Source organism: Anguilla anguilla, chromosome 1, assembly GCF_013347855.1.
Source record: "Anguilla anguilla isolate fAngAng1 chromosome 1, fAngAng1.pri, whole genome shotgun sequence".
Classification (NCBI taxonomy): domain Eukaryota; kingdom Metazoa; phylum Chordata; class Actinopteri; order Anguilliformes; family Anguillidae; genus Anguilla; species Anguilla anguilla.
The window spans coordinates 38220352-38233438 of record NC_049201.1 but is presented as its reverse complement, the minus strand read 5'-3'; the positions used below and the strand labels follow the sequence as shown (position 1 = coordinate 38233438).

The 13087-nt window shown below is 38.8% G+C and overlaps 1 protein-coding gene across 5 annotated transcripts in view; it reads left to right on the top strand.

Moving 5' to 3' along the window:
- Positions 1–13087, top strand: part of prkd1 (protein kinase D1) — a 350415-nt gene that overhangs the window by 214872 nt on the left and 122456 nt on the right. For all 5 annotated transcript variants that reach the window (XM_035429543.1, XM_035429570.1, XM_035429561.1 and 2 more), the window contains 2 exons: positions 2218–2241; positions 7619–7829. In XM_035429543.1, coding sequence (XP_035285434.1) covers positions 2218–2241; positions 7619–7829 — 235 coding nt within the window. The remainder of the gene's footprint in view (positions 1–2217; positions 2242–7618; positions 7830–13087) is intronic.

Sequence of the window (13087 nt, the reverse complement as noted above, 5' to 3'; positions counted from 1 at the left end):
AGTAGGTGCAGAAATTCATGTTTTTAAAGGCTGAGAGTCTGTGGTCATTATAATTGTTTTTGTCGGAAACCCTGAAAAGTGCCACTCTTGGTGCTGTATGTGTATGGGGCATGGCACCAGGCCAAAGCATAACTTGGCAGAATGGCATACCTGCCATCCCAATATTTCTAAGTCTTTAACAGCTTTTTATAATTCTGGGCTTGCAGTTGTGGTTTAAACGAAAGCCAGCATACACAGTGGTTTCCCTGGACCGAGGTTGAGAACCACTGCTCGAAATCCCAATAACCGACGAATTTAGAGAAGACTCTAAATTCACTCAACATCAGTAACTTGTTCATGCTGAATCCACGCAACACCAGTAATCAGCTCACTGCTCACTAAATCTGCTCAACTCCAGGAAGCAGCTCAATCTAAATCCACGCAACCCCAATAACCAGCTCACTGTAGAACCAGTCAACCCAATAACAAGCTCTGAAAACTGGCTCTCGTTTTAGTTAATAACACTAAAAGTAACTTATACCACCGTTGGAAAAAGGCTATATGCTATAACTGCATTTAGATCAAACCTACTATGCATTAAAAAAGAACTTTCGTCAATCTCTTCACGGTAAGAAGAAAGTTTAGGATAGCGCTTCAGATATTGCTTGTGTCGAAAATGCTGCGACGGAAATAGTGATAGATTTGCCCGCTAGCCACATCTGTCCAAAATGTTAAACAAGTCAGGCAGTTTTCACGGTCGGGAAAAATTTTATGACAACGTTACAAGGAATATAAATTTGAATCCCATAGCCGATGACTTCATCAAGCGCACAGCTTTGAGGAGAAACACATTCCGCCTAAAAAACTGATGTCAACCTTGGTGAGCAGGCTCAGCTTCTAATTTATTATATTACTTAGTGTCCTCTTTTGTGCGCTGTGTGTTCATTCTGAATGCAGATTCATGCAGAAACGACAATTGTAATAACGATATGTATTGTTTACGTTTGGGTAGGTATTAATTTTTTGAGGGCACCCTCTGGAAAAAACTATATCCGGCGCCTATGAGCTGTACTGATCTGAAAGGAGCTAGCCTAGCTGCATTGATCTATAAGTTTGTATTTTACAATACCCTTTATGATTAGCCACACTAAATGGAATACTCTGAATTCTTGGAATATCATGCAAGATGTCCCATAACTAAGCAGTTATATAACTATTGAGATGACATTAGCTGTTTTGTGCTCAAATTTTATGTGAATGAGAAAGGTAATTCACTGTAAGAGTATGCTTGGGATGATGGGCCCTCTGAGCATGGTATAGATAGCATGGTAGAAATTTTGAGGTTTAATGTTACAGATAGCCATTCCAGTAATCTTTGTGCCAAAATGACATTTTTTCACAAGCTTCATAAATCATTAATGTATTTGTTTAAATACAAATACACATCCACTGCAACTTGAGCCACCTTTATTGATATTAGAGGTGATTCCATGCTGATCTCTGTGAAAAGGAAGATTTTGGCACAGAATGTATTTATACATATTTTAATGTGCCCGTAAAAAGAGAGAGCTGAAGTGGGGTTTTTTTTAATGATAATCTTGCAGTTTGCAGTTTTCATGTTTAAGCTACAGTATGATCCCTGATAAGAAGTGTCAACATATCTGTGTGTTTATCAACCGTGTGTGGTGTGTTAAATACCTCTTTCACAGAGTTCACAGAGCTGTACTGTGTCTCCCATGAAAGCTGCCATGAAACATTCTTTTGTGAAAGAGTTGAGTCTGGTCTTCAGGCTTTTCAGCATAGATCCCGAAAGAGCTGCTGTATTTTTAAATTACTATTTAATAAATAAATATACTAGGAAAATGCAAGAAATGTACAAATATGAGAGAATAAAAAACTTATATTTAGGGAAGATAAAATGCATAAAAATATACAGGAACAGTTGCTTTTTCTTTGGAAAAGAGGATTTGAAAACAATCTAAATGTAAATAAAATGATAATTTCATTATATATTTAATTACAATATACATGTATTGCATAATGTCAATGTACTGTATATCACATGTAAATTCAAAATATTTTAAAAATATATTTATGCCAAATTAAAAAAAAAAAAAACTATTATATGAATGTCTTTTCTTGTATGTAAATGTACCTGTTAATATATTGGTAATGTAATCATTTTGATGTGGGTGATTAATACGGCTGTGCGTTTTCTTGTTCTCTCTGCTTTCCCAGTGTCCAGTCAGCCCCAGCATGGAGGTAGGTACCATCTCAACACCATGTCCACAGCATCTCAGAGGCTCCACCCCTTTCTTGGCAATCCTCTCAGCAACCTATGGTGGCTGTGGCTGGTGCTTATAAAATGTTATGAGGAGAGGGAGAAAGAGGGACTTTTTCACAAGGAAATTTAAAAGAAGCAGCTTAATGGACATTCTGTGAAGTATCCTTTTATAATAGTTAAATAATACTGTAACAACACAGTGCACTGTAATCATGTGGAATTATTGTTTTCATGCATTAGCCTAAAGTGAAAGAGTATATCAAAAGCCACAAATGAATATTGAACTGACCGCTAACATGTTTACCATTACCCAAGTATGACATGAGCCCATGAATCAAGCTCAAGGTCTGTATAAATATCCAATTCATTGCACTCGCAATTGCAGGCCTTTCAGTTCCTATTTTGCTTGTGAACGAAAGTTCTTCAAGTACCAGCTAGGCTGTAATGACATGTGCTTTCACTAGAGTTTCTGTTTCATAGATGATTTCATAATAACTTTTATATATATTTTGTACTATATTAATTATTTTAAAATCGTTTCATAGAGTATTTATGGTGTGTTCATTTTCAAATAACATTTTCAGTTCCTAATACTATAGAAAATACAAATTATGGAAATATTTTAGGAGGCACTGCCTCCCATAAAGAAATGCCATAGAACACTACCTATGTCCAAAACAAAACCAAATCTGGGAAAAAAGGAAAATATGAATGAAATATGCAAATATGCTGCAAGTGATAATTACTGGTACTTTACATCATTGAGGAATTCTGTATGACCGGTTTTATTTTTATACAGCATGTGTAATATGTTATAAATTATTTTTTCAGTTGTAATGGTTTGCTGATAAAGAAGCTACAAGTAATACATACTGTGAGATATCTTAAGAACTTGCAAATAATATGCAGTGTGACCCAAGGGTGTAGGTTTAATTTTAACATTTAGTATGGGGGGTTGGGGGTTGCACAACCACTGACCACCCAATTCCTTTGAACCACAAATACCAATAATAAATTACACATTTTTGACTACTACATGAAATGAACATCAAGTGTCATCTTTTTACTTTTGCTCACATTCATTCATTGTGCAATCAAATGGCAAAACTATGTAGTTTGAATTGAACCAGTAAAAACATTAAAAAAGACAACTTAGACAACTCTTTTGAAAAAAGAAAATGACCACTCCAATATGGCAAAATCATGTTGATATAATTTTGAAAAATAGAAAGGCTCAACTGCAAAAGAAAGGCAACTTAGCTGATGCTCCATTTTGGAAATATATTTGTACCATGACAAAATCTAAAATAAAAATAGCATCAAACAATTACAGAAAGATTTGAGGGAACTTGGCTAATGTTCCATTTGGTATCATTGAGGACCATAACAGAAATATAGTTTCAGTATGACATACTAAAAACAGATACTTGTACCAAAAGGAAATTAGTAAAAATTATTTTATTTTTTTTGTGATAGTTTCACATTTTGGTTTCACAATTTAGAAGTTACAGAATTTTTACACATAACCCCCCAATTTCACCATAATGTTTGGGTAATATTATACAAATGAAAATAGTCATGTTGCATGTCCTTTGTTTGCAATGACTGCTTGAAGTGGCCCATAGCCATCACCAGGTGCTGAATACCTTCTCTGGTAATGCTCTACCAGGCTCCTGCTTGTTTTGGGGGCTAGTTGTGTCATGGTTTTGGGTGGATGTATCACCCAGCTCGATTCCTTTCTCCTCCTGCTTCACTAATTTGACTGTGCCATGTCAATTTAGCTAAATGGGTCTTACGCGTGCAGATTTCACTCTGCCTGCAAGTCCTCTTGTGCTCATTGGTTAGAGGTCTGCAGGCGTGTTTAGTGCGTTTGCGGTTGCACCTGTCAAACCTTACTTAAGGTCTGTGTTCACAGAGAAACAATGCTTTAGTGTCGCCTATACACGAGAGCCGGTACCGGTACTGAACGAACTCCGAATATCCGGGTTGGTCTCAGGAGGTATTCATTGAGAGAAAGAGAGAGAATTGCAGGTGTAGTATCGTCCTAGCTTATGTTAGCTGTCTCTAGGTCTCTTAGTTCCAGCTCCTGTGGGTGGAACTGTCGCTTAGTTCACCTTCGGGTGCATTTGTTTTATTTGTTTGTTTTCTATAGGCTTTCCTTTACTCCTTCTCCTCAGTTCGGCATTTTCCGGTTAGCGGATTGCCTTATTTATTTGGGATAGTCTCCTGTGGAGTGAAGCCTTTTTCTTTTCTATTTTTAACCCATATTCCTGTGTCCATATTCCTGTGACTTGGTGGTTATTCTCTTAGTGGGGAATAGTTTTTTTTGAAACCCTGTTCTGTTGCGTCTGGTCTTCCTAATTCCCCACTCCCTCACAAGTTGCCCTTGCAAATATTTAAAATATTATTGTTATTATGTTATTTAATATAATGTTACTTAAAATAACCATGTTCAGTCATATCTATGATGCACTGGCAGTCTTTGTCTATGCCCACATTTGCAGAATCCGTCCTACTTGCCTGTATTTGTTATTCTGTGTGCAAATGTGTTTGGGATGTTTCTGGGGTTGATGCTCTTTTCTGTGTGGGGAGGAGATGGTGTGGCTACAGAGCCTGTGTGGTAGGATCAGGTTTGAGCAGCGTGTTTGTTGCTAGCTAGCTACTTAAATGATGAAGGTTGCACAAGTATGCAAAGGGGATGAAAAGTGACATTGGGATGAAAATTTGGTGTGTTTTTTTGTTGGACCTGTAAGTAACATTACCTAGCTATCTAGCTAGCAATGTCAGGTAGATGGCTTAAGTTGGGCACTCAGAGTGACTGGGCCCGGTTGAGAACAGAGGAGACTTCTTTGTTTGTAAACACAGGACCACATCCATCCCTCCATTATCTATACTCTGTTATCTGTAATCCTGGTCAGTGTTGCAGGAAGTCCTGGAGCCTATCCCAGCATGCAGGAATACACCCTGGACAGTTTTCTAGTCCATCGCTAACCAGGACGAGGAAACAGGAGTGCCCAGAGGAAACCCAAACCCGGACTTGGGGAAAACTACTATGTGGAGTTAGGCCCCAGCTTTGAACCAAGGACCTTCTTGTTGTGAGGCAACAGTGCAACCCACTGCACCACTGTGCTGCCTCCACAGGACTACAGCAAGGCTAAAAAAATCCTGCATAGTAGGCATTGTATGTGTTCTCATTAGCATGAGAAATTGGATTCAGATTGGGTGAATGACTTGGCAAGAATTTTGCTGTTATTAGCTTTAAAAAACTCATTTGTTGCTTTAAAAGGATGTTTTGGATCATCCTGTAGGATGGAGCACCATCTAATGAGTTTGGAGACATTTGTTTGAACCTGAGCAGATAAGATGTTTCTGTACACTTCAGAATTAATTCTGATGCTGTTATCAGCAGTTACACCATCATGGAAGTCAGCCAGTATCTTTGGCAGCCATACATGCCAAAACCATGACATCCCTACCCCACCATGTTTCACAGATGAGGGGGGTACTTTCGATCTTGGGCAGTTCCTTTTGGCCTCCACACTGTGCTCTTGCCATCACTCTGATACAAGTGAATCTTGGTCTCACCTGTTCACATGAACTTTCTCCAGAATGCATTTTTGGGTACATCTCAGCAAACTGTAACCTAATCATCGTGTTTTAGCAAATACATGACTAGTGGTTTGCATCTTGCAGTGTAGCCACTGTAGTTCTGTTTCTGTGGATAGTCACTCACACATCCATGCCTGCCTCCTGAAGAGTGTTTCTAATCTGTCAGAATGGTGTTTGAGGTTTTTTCTTCATTATGGTATGAAGTTTTCAGTCATAAACTGTAAGGTTTTCCTTTGCCTATCAGGCCCTTTGTTATTATTGAGCTGACCCGTGCTCACCCCTCTTCAGCTTAATGGTGTTGCAAACAATTGATTTTGGTAATCCTAAGGTTTGGCCTATGTCTCTAACTGTTTTTTTTTTTTGTTTTTTTCTCGTTCTCATAATGGCTTCTTTCACTGGCACAAATGTGGCCCTCACATTGACAAACACCAATAGCAGACTTCAAAGGAAATGAAAAACATGGAATCAAGTCGAGATATTGACAGCTCTCTTAACTGCACTAAGGAAGCAATTGAACAGGCCTGACTAATCAGAAACACATGTGAAGTCATTTGTCCAATTCTTTATGGTGCATTGTTTTGTTATTTAAATATCTTGGTATGTATTGGTGTTCATGATCACATCTATCTTAACAGGTGCTGCAGGACCTGTAGAATTTTTCATATTTAAAAAAAATAAAGACCACCCGCCATATTTCAAAATGCATGGGGTATATTTCTACATAATTTTCACCACATGCAGTACCATATATTTCCAATATAGGGTAGAAGGGTGAAACTATGATATATATATATATAAGTATAGATATCATATAATGAAATATTAAGTGTTTATAGACAAGTTTATACAGTTTAAAGCATTTTTAATCATGAAAAAACTGGTTTAAGCAGGTGTGTCCAAATTTTTGACTGGTACTGTATATATATGGTAACTATGACTAACACATGGGTGTGATATTGATATCGTTTTTAAATTTTTTTAAAGAAAATGTGTTAGATAACATTGATGAGATGATTATGAATGCCACCCGTTAGATGTCAGATAGACTGTCTGCAGGTTGCAGCCCTCTCAACCAGCTTACAGGCTAATATCACATTTATGAAAATGTTTTAATGTTCAGAATGAAACAAAATAATATCATGATATTTTGTTTCTATACTTTATACTTTCAATTTAAAGTATTTGGCATTTTCACATTTTATTTTTCTTCCTTCTCACAAGATTCTTGTGTTTTAAAAAAATGAAATGAGAAGTATTTTCTATAACAAGTAAATAAAAACAACTTTGGCATTCATATTTTATTAAAATGTCTTAGATGCATGTGCTGATTGTTAAAAAGGTGCCTTTATTATTCGTGATTGATTTATTATTCGATCAATCAATTGACTGACATAAATTTCACAAATGTACATGGTTCTGATTTTTGCATATTCCCATTGTTCCTCTGACAGTGGTCCATTGGCAAAGGCATGGTTTAATAAATTTTGCTTTGCTTTTGCAAGATGCAATCTTGCAGGAGTTGTCGCTTCATTTGCTTCTCAAATCAAACCTACGAACATCCAATTGCATTTCCCCAGGAGTAAAAACAAAAATAATATTGTCTGTCCATATTCAATACAAGACTATTGTTATTTTTATTGAATACATAATTTTTGTTAATGATAATTGCCTGAGACAGATGCAGGGTGGGGGCAGAAAGTGATCCTCATCCTAAGATTCAGAATTTACCCCATCCCTTCCCCACAGCAGAAGGCCCAATCCGACACCTTCCCAGGGCGAGAGAAACGGTCAAACTCCCAGTCCTACATTGGGCGCCCCATCGAGCTAGACAAGATTCTACTGTCCAAAGTGAAGGTTCCTCACACCTTCGTCATCCACTCCTACACCCGTCCCACTGTTTGCCAGTATTGCAAGAAACTGCTGAAGGGCCTGTTCCGCCAGGGTTTGCAGTGCAAAGGTATGCCCCCTTCATTTTCCCTCGCATCTTCTTTACTTTACTGGCATTTAGCAGATGTTAGTATCTAGAGAAATATTGCAAACACAAGTGCTAATCTCAGGGAAGCACAGTAACTTCCCAGAGGGGGGACAGCATAGTCCCAAGGGAGGCCTGCCTCTGCCACCTTGCCTCTTCAATCAGTCAATCAGTCAGTCAATTAATCAATAAATCTAGGAGTAAATTATAATTTACGTATTGTGCAAAACGGTTACACAATACATAACAAAAGGTTTACAAAAAGGTAGTCAAATATTGCTTCAAAATGGAGGATTCAGAGGGAATCATAGGATCAGAAAAACCCCCACTGAGCCAGACATTATTCCTGAACTCCTTTAAAGTGATCAATCCTGGCAAATGATACCCGTAAAATAAATGCATAAGAGGCAGTACTCCAAGACATTTGGAAAAACAAAAAGCTCATTTTGATTCTGTATTATTGAAGTTCATTTAAGTGTTAAGAACCAGCTATGTTATGTGTGTGCCTGGGACTAGTTAGCATGATCGTAAAGCTAACTAGCTAACTTTATGAGATTCCCTCTAACATGCCCAGATTTGGTTAGTCTTTATATGAGCCTATCCATAAGGTATAGGGATGGCACTTTCAGCGTACTTGGTTCCTTCATGGCAGATACAGCTGAATATTATTGTCTACAGAAAACATAAAAGGGTACAATTCACTGCAAGGCCTGGACCGTTGCTGTGGTTACTGGCTTTCATTTCACACAGGTGTCAACCAACCAAGGTGAATTGGAAAGTGCTGAGATCACTGAAAATAAGAAATTAAATATGGCAGAACTCTCAGCAGTGCTGTGTTATGGGGCTACAAACAGGTCTGTTGTGATTTCTACTATAGTATATTTAGTGCAAATTTCTTACATTAAATGCTGTACTCCTTTTTTCATAGTAAGGGTCTGTTGTTATTACATTACATTACATTGTACATTACAACATGTTGTTATGTTGTTACACTAAACTTCTGTTGCATTGTGGAAGTATGTGCATGAAACAGACAAGAGAATGTGAAAGCATAACGTGGGAGCATAAGAAAAAGTACAGATGAGAATGGCCTATTCATCTGGAGTAAATCCATCAATTTGTCCATGTTGATCATTTATGGCCTGAATCTGTGATTCTATTGCAAATCCCAACTACAGATGTACTATTCTGTGCATTTATGACTCTGTGAAGACTCTGAAGTAACATCAACAGGGCTCTTTCTACCTTTACACCTGGTTCATGATCAGTTACAACTCTCTTGCACATGCTGTTTCAGCCTGGCTCTACCTACTACACTATTTAGAAAAAGTGTCCTGGGGTGGGTAGAGAAGGTGTGTCCATTTATTTGCATAAAGTATTCTATATGCAAATGAATTTGTACAGCGTAGTTGCGCCTAGCTCGTAAAACTTGGATAAAACTGTCAAACTAGGCAGATCATACATGAATTAAGATTCTGCAATTACATGGTTTATTTCTTGCCTCAAATGTTTTCAGAAACATATTTTAGTGGACTGTTTAGATGTAAGAAGAGAAAGTTTATGAACAGGCCATCATGCTTCTCCAGTTTGAAAAACGCTGGGCCGAAACCAATCTAGACAATCAGACGCCTGCAGTGTTCCATTGTATTAAAAAGTAAACTTTTACAATTTTCAGGGTGGATATCTTGATTGATATCTACATGACGCTGTTGTTTCTCCAAAAAAGTACTCTAATATCATGCTTGGGGTGGGCCCAGAGTGGAATGCAGAAAGCATTGTTCAAACGTTGGAGGGCAGCACCAAGATGTTTTCAACCAGTTTTTTCTTCCAAATGATATTATTTCAAAAATGTTGAAATAATGGCATGGGTTAAAATGTTTAATTATAAAGTAGGTATACAAGCACATTTACAGCTAAAATAAGTGATTTAGGATGCAATTACCTTTTAAACATGAGGATGGATCTTATATGGTGTATGCAAGTTTGGGATGCGCTGAATGCAGGAATGTGGGTCCCAAGTGTTTTGTTTGTCCTCACTATCAGGAGAGGACACAAGGGTTTCCTGTAGACAGCGCACTGCTCCCTGAGGCTGAAGCTCCACAAGAAGAGGCACAAGGCTGCCAGGTTGGAGATAATGGTTCTTACACTGCAAATTCGGAGTCACAGTTGGAGAATGTACAAGCAATTCCCAGTGCGGAGATGCAGACAATGGGGTTGATAACCCCCGCGGTTGCAAGTGATGTGTATTGTGGTGGCACGGAAGTGGCTGGAGACTGGAGCAGATAAATGTTTTTTTTGGTAAATTAAACTTTTGGTTAATCTATCACATATACAGAGTATTTCCCTGACACGGATACATTTATCAGGTAATGTGTTGCCCTGCAGAGGCAGGTGAGTTTCGGATTTGCTTGCTGAGAAGAGTTTCAGACTAATAAAACATGTTACTTAAGAAATACTCCAGAAATATTAGTCAAGGATTGAATTATGACAGTTATTGACGCCAGGGCTCTGTCCCCTTAGCATGTACCCCTGACTCAGCAACTTCCCTGGACAAGTAATTTACCGAAAGACCCCAGGTTATTTAATCTACTGTTTCTAGGCCTCTTCACACCTTCAGAAGCGTATACAGATCAAGTGGTGTTAGACATAAGAGTCTCATTTCAATTATTCTACACCCAAATCCTAGACCAGTTAGTTCAGTTAACCTGTCCCCCTCCTTGCATATACCCTCAGACTTCAAAAACAAGAAGTTGCTTGGGCTGATGCCTACGGTGGCCCTGAGGGTCAAAACACAACGACATTTCAGAAAACACAACAACATTTCAGAAAACACAATGACATTTCAGAAAACACAATGACATTTCAGAAAACACAACAACATTTCACAAAACACAACGACATTTCACAAAACACAATGGCATTTCACAAAACACAACTGGTCGCGTGTGTGCGTGTGTGTTTGTGTATCTGTCCGCAGCTAATCTCGCATAGCCTACTACTGGGCCGATCGGCCTAATACTTGTTGTGCGTGCTGACAGCAGGCCAAGGACCTGAATTCTCAAACATTTTGCAAATCGGTCAACGACAAGTATTTTATTTGAATTAATTTCCATCATTGTCCTTTGACATACATTGTGCTAACTCCGCACTACTCCTAACCGGCCGTTAGGGGCCGCAAGTGATCAACAACTGCTTCTGTTTGGAATGAAAGACCATGCGATGTAAAATGTTAATTTCAACGTTAAAATGGCAACAAAATAATCTGCCATCTAACGGGGTACGCTAATGTTTGAATCTGTGTTATCTGCAGTTATTTTGTTGACATTTTCATGTTGAAATTGATATTTTACATCGCTGGTCTTTTGGAATTGTTCCTGTCCAGATTGTTCCTGTCCAGATTTGAAACGAAAGTGCCAGACTATAACATCAACGTTAGCTCTGTCTAACACATCGTGGCTGATATGAATCAAATTAGCTAACATGTCACCACCTTTAGCGTTACTTCACTGAATCTGCGTTTTCGGGATTTTCAGTGGCACATGGTAAAAACTTGTAATTGTATTTGTCTGGTTGCATTGATTGTGTAGCCTCTGTTGTTGCATTAGCAAAGCTAACACGCCTGGCAGAGATCTGCACTCTACTGAGTGCACTCTTCTAGTTCTCGATATGCTTTCACCATATCATGACATTAAAATGTTCCGTGGAACCCTGAAAGCACGCTTGAAGATTTAGGACTGAGGAGACAGGGCGGCTACTCTTCAACAAGTGACATCAGAAGGGCCATCTTATCAGAGCTGCGCGGACCTGGACAGATGTTTTGATACAGAGCTACCATGTGGTTGACTTTAAAGCAGAAACATGGCCTCTGTGTTAAAAGAGAGGTGGTAATGCGAATGCTTCGTGAACGGAACCTTGTCGCGGACACGTCGTAGGTTTATTAGACACATACTATTCTATGGGTCCAAATTATTTGTGGCATGTAGACGGGTATAACAAATTAAACCGTTTGGCATTGCGATATCTGGCTGTATAGACGGGTTCTCCCGCAAAATCATGTGGCTCAAATGTGGACCAACAAACAACCCCTATCCTCTGAGGTGATTATTTTAGGAGATCTTAACCTTAATTGGTTGTCCCCATCCTCTGATTGTTTGAAGTCAACCTGTATTGATCTGGGTTTAACCGCTTAGTGCAAAAATACTATTGGTCGGCATGCCGGCGTGCCAAGATTACTGAATTCAGACATTAAGTGCTACTGCAACCAAACTATGAGTTAAAAACAGAAACACTTTGTTTTAGTTTCATTAGTAGACGATACGTGACAACTATGCCGAATACGGAGTTTCGCAGTGCCACCATTGTCGCTCTGGTCGTTCATTTAACAAGCACCCCCTCCCTGCAGTCTCATCTGCATGACATAATGGACAATTGTCTATCTGGGCATTCATAAAAATTGTATTCCGTCACAGCAACAAGATGAACCCTAAGATAGCCCTAAGATATGCCAATACAGCAGTGAAAACGCTGTTCACTGACTAACAAAATAAACAAGACAAAGTTTCAAAAAATGATACCATGTCCTTCTACAGTCAATGAGCCTCATTTATCAATAATTTCGTATTTATGCACATAAGTTTCCCTGTAAAATTATACGAATGGTAAATAGACTGCATTTATATAGCGCTTTTATCCAAAGCGCTTTTACAATTGATGCCTCTCATTCGCCAGAGCAGTTAGGTGTCTTGCTCAAGGACACTTCAACATGCCCAGGGCGGGGTTTGAACCGGCAACCCTTCGACTGCCAGACAATCGGTCTTACCTCCTGAGCTATGTCGCCTGAGCTGTGAACTACCAGCTGCCGCCGCATTTATCAAATGTTCGGACACACTTAGTTTCAATCGTATCCCCGTGCGTATGTTGATAAATCCCAATCAGTCGTAAATTGGAAGCGCGTTCACGGTCCCTTATTTAACATAATGGAACCGCCTCAGAAATACTATATATGGTAAAGCAGGAAACCCCCAAAGATGATCCTCAGGTGAGAAATGGCATCAAAGAGGCAGAAGAAGAAGAATTTCTCAGACGCAGAGGTCGAGGTAATACTGGATACTGTTCAACAGAACAATAATGTATTATTCTGTAGCAGAAGCAGTGGGGTTTCTGCTCCACAAAAAGTCCAAATTTGGCAAGAAATCACAAGACAAGTTAATAGCGTTTCATCTGTTGAATGTGAAGTGTACAAG